The sequence below is a fragment of the Dama dama genome, chromosome 5 (assembly GCF_033118175.1).
Source record: "Dama dama isolate Ldn47 chromosome 5, ASM3311817v1, whole genome shotgun sequence".
Taxonomy (NCBI): domain Eukaryota; kingdom Metazoa; phylum Chordata; class Mammalia; order Artiodactyla; family Cervidae; genus Dama; species Dama dama.
The window spans coordinates 114,265,550-114,283,368 of record NC_083685.1 but is presented as its reverse complement, the minus strand read 5'-3'; the positions used below and the strand labels follow the sequence as shown (position 1 = coordinate 114,283,368).

Sequence of the window (17,819 nt, the reverse complement as noted above, 5' to 3'; positions counted from 1 at the left end):
GTAGGCGTGCGTGGGGGACACGAGCACTGTGCAGACCTCAGTCCAGAGCTGAGGCCTCCTTTCTCCCCAGCTCTCTTCATATGGAGACAGGAGGCCGTGCTGTGGGGTCATTCCAAAGGCCGGAGGTAAACATCAGGAACACAGAGTCTGAAAGCCCAGCACTGGAGGCAGAGGGCGAGGCCACACCCCCGAGGCCCACTATGAGTGGCGGCCCGAGGCAAGTCCCAGCTGATGAGCTTGGAGGCCCTGGGGTCTTCCCTTTGTTTGGCTTAAGCCAGTCACAGCTCCACCATCTTCCAAGGCCCCAAACCCCAAGCAATGGTTCTCTCTGAGCTCTCTGACCAGAAGTCCTGGAATGGGTGGAGTGAAGAACCCAGGGAGTGCTTGGGCAAAAAGGAGACTAAGAGCAGCCACCGAGCCGACTCCTGCAGACCTGTGGGTGGTGCTGAAGGCGGGCAGGGTCCCTACAGAGGGCACAGCAGAGTCCAAGGAGAGACTGCAGGGTTTCGAAGGGAGACACTGGGACCTCCCCAGGCGATCGGTTTCTTCCACAGCGGGCACGGGCCTCACAGTTTCCATCCCATGACTTCAGTCACCAAGGTAAAGCTCACTCCTGGGGCCGTCAGGCACCCCAAATTTCAGAGGCGGCTCAGGCCGGGACCTGGCCCGGAGCTAGGCAAGCCTGTGACAGGGAGCCTGTCCAAGTTCCAGTCCTGCCTTAAGTGGGAGAGTTGGGAACTTTGTTCTCTGACATCTTTGGAAGCACTCACAGGGTGGGCTGCTCTGGGCCGTGGGATGCCATGTGTCTGATGTCTGTGAGGCTGTGTGGGCAAGCCCCTGCCTCTCCGACTCCCGCTGTCTGTGGAATGCAGTGCACATCTTGCTGAGAACAGCAGCTTCTTTGGTCTGGGTATCTTGGAGTCAAAGGTCAGCCACGATGGGGCCTACAGTTTGCAGCACAGGGACAATGGGGAAAAAGGAGGCCCCCTAGAGGCCTCTGATGAAAGTGTGATCAGTGGAGCTGGGGGCTCCGTCTGCAGAAAGCCTGGCCAGCAGCCCTGCTTGGGCAGGGGCAGCATTGCCCCATCCCAACTAAGCACGTGATCCCCTCCAGCTCTGGGCACTCTGCAGAATCAGTCTCTGGCAAACCTCACCAGAGCCCACAGCCTGTAACATAGCCCTCCTGGCCCGCAGAACACGGTTTCAGTTCCCACAGCTGGGCTGAGCCTGGCCTGCTGGCTAAGGCTTCCTTCCCTCTACAAGCAGAGGTAAAAGCAGCGAGGAAACCCCCCACCCTGCACGTCACACCATCCACCCATTGACCTCCTCCTAGAGCAAAAGTTACATACAAGTCTGGATGTGGGTTGCTGCTGCTGACAATTCATAGCCCAACCCTCCCCAAACCACTTGGCTGAGCACAACGGAGGAATGTCTACGTGACAGTCACGTGACTGGAGCCTCCATTATTTGGAGGGCCACGGGCAGCATCAGTCACCATCACCACCGCAAAAATCCACAACACATCATCAGTGGAAATCAGACTCCAACAATAGCAACAGGAAATCATGTCTGTTGCCAAATGCAGACTGGCATCTCACCACCACTCCCTGCCATGACCTGCAGGCTGTGTGTCTTGGAAAGGAGCAGAGATGGCTAATGGGCTGGAAGGCACCAGCCCAGGGCTGGAGGCCGAGGTCTGGGTATCAGCCCCACACCATCCTTGCCCAACCAATCCTGGGGGCATCAGGGTCCTGGTTCTTTGCTCTAAGATGAGCTAGGCAGGGCCTGCACTGACATAGTCTCCACAAGGTCCCAGATGCTATACAAGGAGGTCAAAGGTCCCCTTCATACTGCCAGTCACCCCAGGCAGTAGAAAAACAATCTCACAGGACTTATCCCTGTCGTATAAGATTGGCAACAGTTGGCTAGAGAGCCTGGATGTAAAAGTCAGTTGTTGGCAGGATGACTTCCTACAGGGAGCAGGCCAAGAGGACAAGAAGAGGGAACTGGATTCATGAAACGCGCTTTCACAGGTCACCCCTGCTGTGCAGGTTCAGGACGCAGAAAAGGTTCAGTCCCTGCAGGCGCACCTCAGAGTCAGGTGTGCCCCAGCCAGGACTCCACCTTCTCTTCCCAGAGAGTGCCAAGCCCTCCCCAAAGCCCTGCACAGCCCCTCCACCCGACGCTGCCATCACCAAGCCAATCAACCCAGCTGATTCAGAAGGGGGACTGGGTAAGCCTCCCACATCCTCTTTCTCCTGCTCCCCTGAGAAAAGTCCATGCCTGCTTTCAGAAGGAAACAATTCAATGGTACCGATATGTGTTTGTCGGGCACTGGCCTTAAGAGTCAAATTTTGAGGAATGATCTGGATTCAGTTTTTCATTAGAGACCAAACATCCTTGTACATTTGGAACATGAAAGATATTTAAAATATTTATATATATATATATAATATATATATATACTTTTATTATTCACCCGTTAACTCCATAATATGCCAATCACGAGCTAGTTTTCAGCAGTTACATTCCCTTGATCGTGGCTGCATAACGATGCGATTAATTGGAAAACAGGGAGACCAGACACGGCCAGAGATGGCATCTCGCAGCCTACGCCATTGCAATGCAATCATCAAGTTCAGTGGCGGTCTGTAAAGCCGGTTCAGTTCCTCTCCCCTTGCCAGGGATTCTCACGTTTGTGAAAATTGGACCAACAAGTGGTGGGGCTCCATTTCCTGGTAATTCTCAGTGGCTTTATCCAGAATCTCACTGGCAATTGGTTACTGTAACACCAGCCCAACCTAGGAGAGCCAAGAGGGGAGAGGCAGAGTTGAGGGAACAGCTGTCTGGACTCCCCCACTCCCCATCCAGTCCTGAAGGTCCAGTGACAGAGTCTGCAGGGCACCACCGTGCTGACTGAGCAGACTCCGGTGAGCCCTGGGCTCACTCGACCTCTGCCTGATGCTTCAGACATCAGAGCCTTTATCTGCGGCACCCTGAGGAATACTGGGTGGGCACCAGGCCGCACTCCAGTTCATCCCTCAGGTACCCTCTAGGTGTCGGATTCCCCTGGCCCTGAGCTGCCCTCTGGAGCTGGTGGAGGAAGGGCCATGCTGGGGCGAGGGCGGCAGCCCCTCGAGTCAGACTCTCCCTTCCTGGCAGACCACGGGCATGTGACTGGCCAGTGTCCTGGGACAGTCCCAAAGCCCTGTCCCACTGGATGAGGCCGCTCACCTGCTGGGAGGAGGGGCTGGAAACAACCTTCCCACTTCCGTGTGGCTCAAGGGCCTGTGCCCTCTGCCACCCTCACGCCTGCTGCTCAAAGGGGAACACTGCCCCTGCTCGCGTGGCCACCAGAGGGAGGGGACTCTTCCAGGGCCCAGACTGATGCTGGATCCCAGACCCGAGGCCCTGCTTCTATTACAGATGCCAACACCTGACCCAGGCCAGCCCCGCCGTGGGCCCAGCTGCCAGGGAGAGCGGTTGGGGCGCTGCCCAGAACGTACATACCTTCTCCGCCCCCATGCTGGGGCACTTCCAATTGTACAGGTAATACTGTAGGTTGCCATCCCCAATGCCGAACTTGAGCTTCTCCAGGAAGGTTTTGTTCTCCATGAGATCCAGTGCATTGAACACATCAAACCCTTTCTGCGGGACAGCAGGGAGAAACAAGGACAGGTGAGGACGGGTGGACACCGCCTCACCTTCCTGCCCTCTTTCTTCTGTCGTATCAGAACCGCCCCGCGGGCAGGCGGCCAGGGCAGCGATCCGCCTTCAGAGGCGCCTGCTGCTTCTGTGGACACCCAGACCCCAGGCAGCGCCCTGCTCTCCAGTGGCAGTTCTCGTGACACACCAGTGTCACCCTACCTGGCCTCTCTGCAGCGTCCCCCAGAGGACACATGTGTGCACCCGGGGTCCAGGCTGCCACTCCCATTGCTTCTTGCTACGCTTCCCTGACACATGCTTGTAACTTCCAGAGTCCTCTCTGGAGACCAAGCCCCGAACCTTTTCCTGAGAGAAGGTGACTCCCACAAGCCTCACTGCTCCCTCACCGCCTGACGCCCCAAGTCCCAGGCCTTGGTGCACCGAGGGACTTTTTGACATGTGACATGCTTCTCTGAGGCTGTGACAGACCCGATCAGGGACTGGATGGTCACTGGCGGCCGGTGCACAGTGGGCCAGGCCAAGCGCAGGTAGACCCCATGGGGCAGGGCTGCCGGGTGACCTCTCAGGTGAAACAGAAACCTGGGCCCCTCCCCGCCATGCTCTCCAGCCAGCGGCTCTGATGACTCACCACAACAGACATCACCAATCTCCCCATTCCCATGCTGGGGAGGTCGTAAGGAGAATCCCTCACCTCCCCGTGCAGGCCTGGCTATTCATGATCCTTGGCAGCACCTCCCGTGAGAATAAAACTCATTGAAATAAATCAGGAGTTCAATGCCTTCACCTGGTGTGGACACTCCTTGCTCCCTCCTAGTTTTTAAGCTGCTGGCTGGAAACTGCTGGGCTGCTCCCAGAGTGAAGCAGGAGGGCAAGGAGGCCTTGAAGCTCCCCGCCCAGAATCAGCTACTGCGAGCCGTGCTCAGCACCGCCCCACCCCTCTGGTCGGCTCCTCACCATTTTGGCGAGAACGAGGGCATCGCTCATGAGGTCTAGGAGAGGGGTCTGAGTGTGAACATTGTAGAAAGAGTAAGCAGCCTTCAGACTCTTGTGGGTCGGGTGGTTCATGATGGTGGACGGAAGTGTATAAAAGCTCAGGAAATCAGTCACCTCCCCGTTTGCGTTCTGATGGGAAGATAATGAAGAAGGCAGGGTCACACCAGCACAGGGACCGTGCAGCCTGGGAACACAGTGTTCCCATTGCCCTTCGCCACCCTCGGGCAGCTCTGCCCCTCCAGATGAATGGGTGGAAACTGAAACAGGATACGCAGAGAGAAAGCACATCAAGAGGGAACCTGAGGACAGAGCTGGGAGGAAAACCCAGGCTGGGCCGGGGGCTGTCTCTGCCGCACTCCTTCCCTGCCTGCAGCTCCAGGGCCTGCTCACAGCTCATGGCCCCTCCAACGTCCACAGCTCCAGACCAAGCAGAGCTCAGCCGACCAAGCGGGGCTCAGCTCTCTCTGCTCAGGGTCACCAGCGGGGAAGGAGAGATGAAGGGCTCACGCCAGGTCCAGAAGAGCTCTTTTTAGCAAATGCAAGCTACAACTTCCTGCCTTTAGTGCAGACCAAGCAGAGGTGGTCCGGGAAGTCTAGGGTGCCAACTCTCTGGTCAACTGCTCTTTGGTTACCAAGCCTGGGGGTACCCGTCACTGAGGGAGAACGCCTCCCTGTCCATGGGGCAAAGGCCCAGAACCCGTGTCCCCACTCACCTCCACCACAAAAGTGTCGATGATATTCTCCTGGGGGTAGAACCAGTGTTCCACCTCCTCCTGGCTCATGACAGGCGTGAGGTGGAACTGCTTCAGGTACCGGCTGAGGAGCTGGTGCACTACTGGAATGTCCTTTTTTTCCATTGGTCGCAGCCCAGCTGTCTTGGGAGTCTGGAAGAAAGAAATCAGAGAGCATGAGATATGCTGACCATGAGTGCCCTGGCTCCCTTTCAAGTCCTACACGAACCGAAAACCTCATGCTGTCTCCCTTCCTACCCTGACCCTGAGTCTATCCTCGCAGGCCCTCAAGAGAGCCTCCTCGATCATCTTAGGCAGCTCCCTCTCACCCCATCCACGTCCGCAAGCACAAGTCCCGCCCTCACAGTGAATCTGGCCCTCTCCCTGCTGGTTAAGCCTGCCATCCTTGGCTAAGGCTGTTGCATCAATCTCTTATCCACATGGCCCAGGCCGGCTTCCTAAGAAAACACAGCCCATCACAGCCCTGCCTGCTCCAAACGCCCCAGCACAGAGCCCAAGCCCAGCCGCCCTCGGAACCAGTGGCTGCAGTAGCTATGATCGGCTGTCTCTCTAGCCCAGGAGCGCTCAACAGGAGCGATTTTGCCTCCCTGGGGACCTCTGACCATATTTGGAGATGTTATTGGTTGTCACACTAGGGGGAGGGTGGCTACTGGCATGGAGAAACCAGGGATGCTGGTAAACATTCTGCAACATACAGGGCGGTCTCCTTGACCAACAATTACCCGACCCAAAGTGTCAACGGTGCCGTGATGGAGAAGCCCTGGCCAACGCATGGATGTGCCGAGGTGGGTCCAGCCCAGAGCTGCTCCTGGGCCTCCCAAAGGCTTTCTTAGCTCCCCACCTTCGAGCCTCACAACCTTCTCCCACTCAACTGCAGCTCATCTCTTTCTGCACTCCTCCATCTCCTACTGACTTAGAGCACTTCACAGATAGGCACCCAGCCACAGGCACCATGGAAGCCTGGGGGCCCAGCAGAGTCTTCACTGGGTGCCCACTTAGGGATGTCTACTAGGACACCGTTGTACCAGTAGCACCCCTCGCAGGACAAGGATGCCAGTTAAATTCAGAAGAAAAGCATTAAATTCCCAGGACTTAATCTCCTGCCAGAATCCCATTCCACAGCTGCATCTCCTTAGAAAATGCTTCAGTGGAAAAGAAGCCATGTGATGCTCAGGAATAAATACTGTGGCTGAGGGAACATCCCCAAGGGCTTAATACACAAAGGTGAAAAAAATGAAAGTGTTAGTCACTCAATAGTGTCCAACTCTGCAACCCCATGTACTGTAGCCTGCCAGCCTCTTCTGCCCATTCTCCAAGCAAGAATACTGAGTGGGTAGCCATTCCTTTCTCCAGGGGATCTTCTCAACCCAGGGATGGAAACTGGGTCTCCTGCATTGCAGGCATATTCTTTACCATCTGAGGTGAGGTCAGCCAAATCTGAAAATGGGGTGGAGTAGCTTTATATGGGGCTTCCCTGGTGGCTCAGTGGTAAAGAATCCGCCTGCCAATGCAGGAGACAGGGTTCAATGCCGACCCCTGGAGAAGGAAATGGCAACCCACTCCAATATTCTTGCCTGGGAAATCTCATGGACAGAGGAGCCTGGCACGCTATAATCCATGGAGTCAGAAAAGAGTTGGGACACAGCTTTGTGACTAAATAACAACAGGTTTATATACCTCAGCCCCTGCCTGACACAACCGCTTCCCAGTGTAAGACCTGCTTTATTTTTAAGCTTATACTGGAGCACAGTTGAGTAACAAAGTTGTGTTAGTCTCAGGGGAACAGGAATTGCTTTTAAAACTGCAGCTCCAGAAACTCCAGCTGTTAAAATTCCTTGCTAAACCTGATGTCGCTGGGGAACACTCACTGACCTTATTTCTATATGACACCGATCACAGTGACACCTCAAATCCTGGACTGAAAAAGCAGCCCTGCTGGGGTTCTTCCCCACAGGCAGAGATCCAGAGACATTCTCCTGGCTGCAACACCACTGAAAAGAACCCTCTCTGTCTGCCTAGCAGGCGGGACCAGTCTATCATGAGAACAGAAAGGAGGGGACACTCATCGTGGCTCCCTAGTCTGCTTTCTTGGGCAGTGCCTAACTGTGCTGCAGCGGGCCCTCCCAACTAGACACTGATGACCCCCGGCCAGGGGTGGGTCAGCCCTCAGGTCAGCAGGCACCCACTGACTGTGCTGACCCTGCCTGGAGGGGCTCTGAGGGAACAGAAAGGACTTTAGACCCAGGAGCATCCACCTCACTGGCAAACCAGGCAAACCAAGGCCCAGAGTTGAAAACCAGCTCACTGAAGCTGCCCAGTCCTTCAGCAGCAACATCTGGGCAGGAGGACGGAGCCTGGAAATCTCAGCTCCCCTTGCAGGCTCAGTCACCCACCCTCCACCTGACTCGGCTGAGGGAGCAACAGACACCCTGTGGCTCGTTCACACTGGTCCTGGGATGCGCTGCAGTACAGCAAGTGGATTCCTCTCTCCACTGTGCTTCCCTTAGGCTGAGATCACAGACTAGGTGTTCTCTGAGTCTGCCAACAGACGGCAGAGAAGTGAGTCCAGGTGCAGGCTCAGGAAAATAGGAAGTCCAACTAAAATAAAACCCTCGCTACAGATAAGAGAAGGACAGAAAGGGAAAGGCTAGGAATCCGGAAACTGTGAGCTGGGCTGCTTTTGTGGTAAGAGAGCCCCCTGCTCCTGCCCCAGGCCCTGCCAGGCTCTCCCAGCCTCCCTCCCTCCCTCCGGCTCCTGCCCAGAACCCGGGGCCCCACTGGCCTCTGGCAGTCGGTAGAGCTTCATGGTGCGCTGCATGGTCATATTTCTGCTCAAGTGGGAGAACTTGACTTCAATCAGCTTCCGGGGATTAAGGGACCGATGCCAGTACCTGCGGGGACACAGACCTCCTGTCCTCAGAGGGCCGTGGCAAGTCACACTAAGAGGACCTCTCCAGACGGCCGGCAGGTGGCGTGAGAGAGCCGCCAGGCCCCACTTGAGCCGGCCTCACCCCGGAGCTCTACCACCCCGCCACAGTGAGTACAGAGCGGTCACAGATCTTCCCATAATTTCGTTCTCAAGTTCACAAGTCCCTCCTCCGTACCAGCAGCTGTCTTGAGACAGTAGTCTTCACTCGGGGAATCAAGTCAGTGGAAAAGACCTGAGGTTCTCTGAACATCCAGCCTCTGCCTCCCTCTTCTTTGGCACCTAACTGATGTTTTCACTTTAGAAGTTCTTAAGGCAGAGCGTACTCAATTGTTCCAAAGAACTTTCGAAGGCAGAGGTTTTGCTTGGTTCACACAGAGATGAGACATGCTCTCTTTGGCCCACATAATATTCAGAACTGAGCCAATCATTTAAAACTATAGGCCATTTACCATAAAGAACCAGATTTGGGCTCATCCTTTAAAACAAAACCCCAGCAGACTGACCCCCTGCCATTTCCACGTGGCAGGAATCAGAAGGAGCTAAGAAAGCCTGACCCCTTTGGACAGGGCATGCACTGTGCAGGCCGTCGTTCCTAGGCTCCCCTTCACTCCCCGTGTGCCCCACCTGGCTCCTGTGGGCACCACCACCCACCTTTTCAGACACCAGAGCAGCGGGTGCTCTCGGCCATGCACTGAGCTGAGAGGCTGAGCTGTGACTCACGGTGACACAAGCTCCCCAACTAAAGTGGGCACGCCACCATTTCGAGAACCTTTCCGAGAAGAGGTTTTTACCTGCAGGTGCCGACAGGCTTTGGTAACACCACCCCGGCAGTGTAAACAGCTTGGAAGATGCCCTCCAGGTGAACCCGCCGGGTTATCTCACGGATCAGGACTGGAGCCACTCTCTTGGAGCGCAGCTTCTTGTGGACACACAGGAAGTTGATCTCTACCATCTTCTTCTCTCTGCAGAGTCAGGAGAAAATCCAGGGCTGAGGCTTTTAACAGGCGAGGCCATGCCTTCAAGCACAGGAGCCCCATGTAGGGAGCGGGGCCCTCAGCACAGGTTCGTGTTCTGGCCCCACCTGCGCTCAGCAGCCAGGACTGGAACGCCCTCCCGTCGCCCTGCTCTGCTGCACCAGGCAAGGAGCCCGCTCTCTCCTCAACATAGACTCTACTTCCAAAGGTAAGTGGGACTCAAGCAAACGCCTTTATTTAAGGCACCACCAGCATCTTCCTGGTGAAGCCTGCAGAGCAGGCTGAGGGAGCCCCATCTTCAGCCATTAGGAACCCCACAGAAGTCAAGGGCTATTCTATGATTTCAGGGGTTCTGACTCCCCCAAGCCCAGAAGGCTGTGGTAGACAGATGGTTTTGACATTTCCAAAGACACGAAGAGCAGAGCCGGAAGGCCCCGCGACTGTGAATGTGAGTCACACCAGCCCACTTCTCAGTGGCTCGAGCATGGCAACGCGTGACTGGCACAAGAGCCAACACGGAGCTGGTCAGGGAGTGGGTCGGCCCTCAGGGTGGACCCCTTCCAGCCCAGGTCACAGACGAGAGCCCCAGCAACAATTCAGAGCAAGACAGGCAGTTCCTATTATGAATTTCTATTCCCAGGACCCAAGTTCCCTCCCTTCAGGGGAACTGCCCTCCTGCTTCTATGGAAGGCATGTGTACGTTTTTCCCCCACCTTCCGAGGCCGAGCAGGACAGTGGGGACAGGGGGTGGGGGTGGCGCTTACGCGTCGTAGATGTGGATGTTTGCCGGGATGGCGCTGATGAACCCAACCAGTTTCCGACTCGAGACCACTCGAACCCCACAGTGCCACTGGGGGAGCCAGCCAGGCGGCCGGAGAGCCCTGGAAGAGAGACAGGAGCTGTGGGCACGGGGCTGCCTGCCAGCGGGCTGGGCAGACTGTCTGGCCCCACTACCGAGTCTGGCTCTAACCTCATGCTACCACCTCCCTGGAGAGGGAACAGCTCAATTCTCTGAAATCCGCTTTCAGGCCAAACCCTCCTGAACACCAGTGGGACCAAGTCACAGCCCTTTTTTGCTGCTCAGTCCATTTGGCCTATTTACCCAACCCAGGGCTGTCACACTGAAGACTTCATACTGATCCAGTTTCTTGGTGCTCACTCACTCTGACAGCCTGAGCCGGAGCCCCGGCCTCCTTGGCTCCGAATCCAGTGGGTCCCGTGGTCAGGAGCCGGCTGTGGAGCCTCTGGAGCTCTGGGCTCCATCTCCTCCCCGCCTTGCACTCGGGCGGTCTTCCTTTCCCTCCCCCTTCAGGCAGGTCCCCTCTTTGCCAGCCTCATGCCCTACCTCCCTGGATATTAAACAAGGCCGAGAAGGCGACCTTGCTCAGCCAGGCAAGGCCATTTTCATACAACTGAGCATGCTCAGGAAATAGGATGAAAATGACCCTCTATTCTTTTAAATCTTAGCAGGTCTCATCCCTCCTTCCCTTCTTACCTAAAGTCATTATACAACAGATGATTTTTTCTTCTGGGTACCAATTCCATAAAGGAATTTCTCACCCAGTCACTGTGCCTTAAATAAGGTTTCAATTCTGAGCTCCACTGGAAACAAGTCTCAAAAATCACACACCGATTTGCCATTAAAAGGTTGGCACTTAGGAGGGATGAGCAATCTGGTGCCTTGTTTTTCTGCTCTGTGGCCTCAGAACCATAGGAAAGTCCTTACAACTCACCACAAAAGAAATTCTGGAGAATAATCAAATCGGAACATGTTGTCATCATCTTCCACATAGTTCTCATTCAAGAGAGTGTAGAGTTCTTTCAGCTGCAGAGAGAAAAGGGGCCGCCTTAGAAGTATTCTGCCAGAGGGGGGGGACCAACGCCAATACCCTGGGGCTCCAAGCTGTTTGGGACAAGGCAAACTACCGAAAACTCTATTTAATCCCACAAATCCTTTTCATCCGGGCACAGCAGGACTCCTGGAACAAGCAATCTAATGCTTAAGAGGAAACTGAGTCACCAGGAGTAGAGGGGCAGACTTAAACACAGTAAGTGTGGTAGGCCAAGAATGTCATCCAAGTAAGAGACCACTCCATTGGTAAGACAAGGGACTGAATGAGCGGATGATCAAGGAAAATGAAAGCATGAAGAAAAGGTATCCGTCTTGGGGAGCTAGCTGCAGGGGTTAACTCTCAACGCGCCAGAGACGCTGTGTGCTATTCAGGCAGAGTCGTGGGCAGATCCCAGAGGCAACAGATGGGAGGGATCTGCTAGCCCTGCTTGGCTCGGCTCTTCTTAGAAGAGGCCTCGAGGAAGGCCCGAGGAGAAGCCATTTTAGCTGGGCTCTCAGTGAACGTGGCGCCCCGTCCACGCTGGTGGTCAGCCCAGGCCTACTCACCACACCACGGTCCCCCAGGTCCAAGGCGTCCCAGGTGAAGCCCTGGGGTAGCGTGTAGGGCTCCTGGCGGATGTTGTCTTTGTCAGGCTCCACGGGTCCGTGCGTGTTCACAACTTCTCCTGCAAGTAGAGCACAGCCATGAGCTTCACCCTTGGCTTTCTTGGGGAGGGAAGGGACTCAGCTCAAAAACTGACCTCAGCAAATTCCTCCTGTCCCCAGGAGCCCTCCATCCAGAGAACACTCTCTTCTTGGCAATGGCAGACCGTCTCTCTGGCTACCCTTGGCCCCTAACTGAGGGCCAATTCGTGGCCAAACTTCAGAATAATCCTGGGAGCCAAGGTGGTGGGTGTCTTGGACCTTCTTTTAAATCTCCCTTCGGTTACTAAATGACAAACATGTATCTTGACTAACTTGGCTTCCTGCCTCCCAGCTGGTATAGAGTGTTGTCATGGCTCTGGCCCAGGCCCATAGACCTGGATGGATTTATAAGGAGTTGCAACAAGGCAGCTTTTGTGTCAACAGTAGTGACAATGTACCGGGCCCATTCCTGAGCTGGACAAGGGTGTCCAGGCACTGGGCTCTCTCTGGGCCCTGCCAGCCTGGGCCTTCACCGACAGAAGCCAGTTAACTGCAGCTGCCAACTCGGGCCCATGGTGTTTACAGAGCCCTGTGAGCGCCTCTGGGCTGAATCACTGAGTCTACACCACACTGCTGGGAAGTCACCCCCTGACACAACATCCCCACCCAGGATAGACATGGGGTGCAGGGGATGCTGAGAAGACAGAGCCCCAATTCCTAACCCCAGCCAAACCAAGCCTATCTGACAGAACTCGGACACATCAGCCACATCATTTCAGCCTGGAATTACTTGGCCCTGGTAGTTTCTACAGTTCAGAGCGTATTCATTCATGTTCACAGCTCAGAAGAAGGCAATGTTTAGTACACTTTAAAAATGGAGTCTTCAGGACGTCCCTGGTGGTCCAGTGGTTAAGAGTTCACCTGCCAATGCAGGGAACATGTGTCCCATCGCTGGTCCGGGAAGATGCCACACACTGTGGAGCAATTAAGCCTGTGCGCTACAACTACTGAGCCCACACTCTAGAGCCCGTGCTCTGCAACAAGAGAAGCCGCTGCGATGAGAAGCCTGCACACCACACCTAGAGACTAGCCCTGGCTCGCTGCAACTAGAGAAAGCCCTCGTGCAGCAATGAAGACTCAGCACAGCAATAAATAAATAAAATTTTTTAAAAAAATGGGAGTCTTTGAAGAGAGCGAGCAGCACTGATGCATGTACACTACCATGTGTAAAACAGACAGCTAGCTAGTGGGAGGCCGCTGTGTAACACGGGGAGCCCTGCTCGGAGCTCTGTGACAACCTGCAGAGGTGGCACGGGGGTGGGGGAGGGAGGCTTAAGAGGGAGGGGATATATACAGTTCTAATGGCTGGTTCGAGCTGTTGTATGGCAGAAACCAACACAACATTGTAAAGCAATTATTCTCCAATTAAAAACAACAAAAAAAGAGAAAACAACAAAAATTAAAAAAAAAATAAGGAGCCTTTACAGAGGACCCACTGAGTCCATGGCTCCCAGCACAGGGCTCTGCACATTCTTGTCATTCAGCTCAAGCTGAAGGTCAGACTCCTGACCCAAACACACCACTCTAACATGTAACAGGCAATTGTGGACCCTCCCAGGGATGGATCCGTGGGGCAGATGTAGTGGAAACGGCTGCATCTGGCTGTGAGCCAAGGACACCACCACTAGAACTGACCATCTACCTCTCGCCTGGCACATTCACTGAACACCGGTTGGACATCATGCTCTAGGACAGGGCTGGGAAAAGGTCCCTGGCCTCACAAAACATACCATCTTCTGGGGAAATAGTCAAGAAACAAGCTGTAACCAATGTGCTAAGGGTCAAAGACTGCAAACAACAGGCAACAATGGGGTCACAGCAGGGAAGAATCTGGTTGACTCCTATTTATAAGCTGCTCTCAAAAGAAGGTTTCCTTGGGAGAAAGGCTGTATTTTTTCCCCCTAGTTTAGAAACTGGCTTTTTGGTTAATTCATAAAGTAGCCCTTGTGAATTAATTGACTAGAAGTCAATCCACTTTCACTTCCTTGCCATGAATAATTTTTTGAGCCTAACAAGCGAAGGGCCAGACCCCTGGGAAATACCACGGATCCCTACTCTAGTCTTGAGTAGGTGCTAATCAATTTTCCCTATCTTGTTTTGAGTTTATACCCCCCCTTTTTTTTAACTTCAGAACCCTTTTATCATTTTTCCCCAAGATGATCTCACTGAGAAGATACAGGTGATCCTCCCCACCAGATGACAATACTCTCAAGGCCAGATCATTTCGTTCAGGCTGGCTACCAGGTCCTGCCTGCACCAGGCACCGCCATGTGCACCTTCACCATCTATTCTCGGAATCCTAGACAGTGCCTGCTCGGGGGCAGGAGTTGGTGAATGACATGGATGCAGGTCCTTGTCATCATGGGGTCCAAAGAAACAAAGCAAGCGGGCATTTGCCACTCAGCATCATGAAAGTCTGCAATAGTGAAGTATGGGGGGGTGAGGAGGAGATGGAGGAAAGACCTCTCGGAAGAAACATCTAAAGATGTGACCTCAGGGATGTTCCTGGTGGTCCAGTGGTTAAGATTCCGTGCTTCCACTGCAGTGGGCACAGGTTCAATCCCTGGTCAGGGAACTAAGATCCTGCATAAAAAGAAAAAAAAGATGTGACTTCAAGGATAATTAGGAATTAGGCAGGGGTAGACTGGGTGGGGCAGGGAGGGTGGTGGGTACACTGCCACCAGGGTGGGAAGAACAGAGTCAAGACCTGGAGATGAAAGGAGGGAAAAGAAACTAGGAGACAAGGCTGAAAAGAGCAGGGGCCAATCGGGGAGGGCCCTGCAAGCTGCGAGAGGCTGGACTTTATCCTGAGGGCTGTGGGACATCCTGAATGGGTCTTTAAGGGGGATGGGAGGGAGCAGTGACATCCTGAGGTCTGAACTGTGCAAAGAGCACTCAATAAGTGCTTGTCAGCTGAGTAAACTTGTATACAAAATATTCAGCTGGTGAGTCTTGATCTGTGTGTTGACAAACTGGTTCTCATAGGTTATCTCAAGGCTATTTACCATCTGCAAGACACAGCTGACAAAGGAGAGTGAGAGGAAACACTGAGAAAGCAGAAGCCACTCAGAACAGACTCACAGTCTGGGGTGCCGGCAATGCTGAGAGCGGCCCAGGGGTCCTACCCGCCACCTTCTACTGGCTCACGAGCACCTCTGGCCAAGAAGGTGGGGGGCTGCTTCTCAGGGGGCAGAAATGCAGCCAATTATCTCTGGGCCTCCATGAACCGGCTGTGGAGGACACTGGGGACTTTGGAAGACAAACCTGGGCATTCAACGTTTCCTTTCTGTACACTCTACCCCCAAACTCTCTTTCTGCCCTCTAATACTCAAGATCCAAAAGCAAGCACCACAGGGCAACTCTGAAGGACTTGGGAGAAAAGAATGCGAGATCTGGGAGACCTTAAGCCAAACAAGCAGGACAAGGGAAGGACTGAGTGAGGAAACCTCTCTTTCAGGGCCCAGGGCAACCAAGTCCAAGTCCTCATTCTCCCTTTCTTTGGCAGAGTTACTTTCTAAACTAATCTAACTGTGGCCAGATTCCAACCCACTAAAGTCAGGCCAAGAAAAAGGATTCCTCATCCTTCCATTAGTGTGGGAAAAGGGGTGACTTTTAAAAAGGAGAATGACACGGTCTGAAAAAGGGGATGAGAAGTTGATTTGGGCACACAAGAGAACTGTTATACAGCTGAAAACACTGGCTGTTTAGAAGCCTTTCAATGGTGAACTTAGGATGATTGTAAACTTGAAATTAGGAGGATGATTTTAAAGAATTCTGGGTCTCTTGAAAGTGTTAGTTGCTCAGTCGTGTCCGAGTCCTCTGTGACCCCATGGGCTGGGGCCTGCCAAGCTTCTCTGTCCATGGAATTCTCCAGGCAAGAAGACAGGAGTGCACAGCCATACCCTTCTCCAGGGGATCTTTCCAACCCAGGGATCAAACCCGGGTCTCCTGCATTACAGCCAGATTCATTACCATCTGAGCCATCAGGGAAGCCCCTAGGTCTCTTGAGTGGAATACAATCTAATTCTAACTCTCCCCACAAGTCGGGGAGTGCAGCAAACACAGGACACTTGATATGCTTGAGATTCACAATTACTAGCCCTCATTTAAGTGGAAAAAACGAAAGCAAGAAGCTATAAACGACATCACCCAAAGGACACCCAGAAGCAGAACTAGGCTGACACCTCAGCCATGAGGACCGACTAATGCCTGTGATGTGGTACTTTCTATCAGCTAACTCAGACACAGAGGAGGAATCCTTTATTTGGACTTGACTGACCTGAGAGGCAGACTGGCCAGACACTCGCAGTGATCCCTCTTCCAACGAGTCCCACACTGCACGCTGCCACAGGCAGGGGTGAGGAAACAAAACTGAGCCAGGACCTCCCTGGCGGTCCAATGGCTAGGACTCACATGCCCTGTGTAGGGGGCCGGCCTTCAGTCCCTGGTTAGAGAGCTGGATCCCATATCCAACCACGAAGGTCAGCAATCATGCATGCCTCAGCCAAGACCCAATGCAGCCAAATAAATAAATAGTAAAAAAAAGCCCAAAAAACTGAGCCTCATTCCCCCTTTCCGAGATCATCCAGGTCCCAGTGAGGAGTACTGTGCCTTTTTCATAAGCTTTCTGAGAATAAAACTGGAGCACCCTCTAATTTACGGGTGGAGAATCTTTGGCAAACAACAAAGAGCAAATGAGCTGAAGCAGAAGAGAAGTGAACTCCATTATCCTAACCTGCCTCTTGACCAGATGCCATGTCTATGAAGAATGGAGTGAAGTCACCCATTTGCAAATTCTTAACGAAAAATAAAATCAAACCGAAACTCCATCTGAAAACAGCAAAGATGGAGGTTTCCCTGTTAGTCCAGTGGCTAAGACTCCACGCTCCCAATGCAGGGGTCCCCGGTTTGATCCTTGGTTGGGGAATTAAGATCCCACATGAGGCAACTCAGGAGAGTTCAAACGCTGCAACTAAAGATTCCACATGCCGCAATTAAGACCCAGATCAGTCAAACAGATAAATAATAAATATTAAAAAAAAAAAAAAAAAAAAACCCAGTAAAGACACATGTCAGCTCCCTCTGAATGTCTCTCTGTGTAATCCACTCAGAGGCAGAGCATGTAGCTCTTGATTCTTCCTGGGGGAGTGGTCACTGGGACCCGTTACTAGTAATGCCGGAGTAACAGCATTTGTTGTTCAGTCGCTCAGTTGTGTCTGACTCTTTGTGACCTCATAGACTGTAACATGCCAGGCTTCCCTGCTCTTCACTATCTCCCAGAGTTTGCTCAGATTCATGTCCATGTGACCCGACGCCTTGCTGGAGGGCTTAGCCAGTGGCCTGGAACCTGGATGGCCTGGGCAGCCCGACAGACCCAGGGGATGGGTCAGGGCAGGGTTCTAGTTGATAGACTTCAATACAACAGTGCCTGCTGCCCGTTCACCACCCATAACCACCCGGACACGGCTTTGCTCTCCACCCCGTAGGGGCACATTTCAGCCTGTTTCTGGACTGTGACTAAGCTGCCCACGAACCATGTGCTCCAGAGCGGAACTTCCCAAACTCTCAAAGTGGATGCAAACCCCCTGCAGGTTCTGATTCTGCAGGCCTAGGGCCTGAGTGTCTGCGTGTCTACCGGCTCTTCAGCAATGCCCGCCCACCCTGCTGTTCCGAGGGGCACGCTCTGGAGTAGACGACTCTCCTAGGGCACAGATGCCCCCTCCCCTCACCAGCCTTCTGCTCTGCCCTCGGCCCCTTCCAACCACACACAGTCAGCTTTCACCGTGTCTCTGGAGGGGAGTGGTAACACGGACAGCCTGAAGGTCACCTACGTTTGTGGTTCACACATACTTTTCTTTTTTTTTTTTAAACACACGTACTTTCCCATCACACAGAAAACAGAAATTGGGCTACCAGTGGGTCCAGAATCATGACGCAACCACTACAGAAACTTCCTGGCAATAAGGCCC

General features: G+C 53.6%; 1 protein-coding gene across 1 annotated transcript in view; it reads right to left on the bottom strand.

Moving 5' to 3' along the window:
• Positions 1 to 2,425: 2,425 nt before the first annotated feature.
• Positions 2,426 to 17,819, bottom strand: part of NMT1 (N-myristoyltransferase 1) — a 29,601-nt gene continuing 14,207 nt past the window's right edge. The window contains exons 4-12 of the mRNA XM_061144257.1: positions 11,713 to 11,831; positions 11,048 to 11,139; positions 10,079 to 10,195; positions 9,132 to 9,302; positions 8,194 to 8,302; positions 5,373 to 5,543; positions 4,621 to 4,788; positions 3,511 to 3,648; positions 2,426 to 2,801 (exon numbers count right to left, since the gene is read on the bottom strand). Of these exons, the coding sequence (XP_061000240.1) occupies positions 2,781 to 2,801; positions 3,511 to 3,648; positions 4,621 to 4,788; positions 5,373 to 5,543; positions 8,194 to 8,302; positions 9,132 to 9,302; positions 10,079 to 10,195; positions 11,048 to 11,139; positions 11,713 to 11,831 (1,106 nt within the window). The 3' untranslated portion in view covers positions 2,426 to 2,780. The remainder of the gene's footprint in view (positions 2,802 to 3,510; positions 3,649 to 4,620; positions 4,789 to 5,372; positions 5,544 to 8,193; positions 8,303 to 9,131; positions 9,303 to 10,078; positions 10,196 to 11,047; positions 11,140 to 11,712; positions 11,832 to 17,819) is intronic.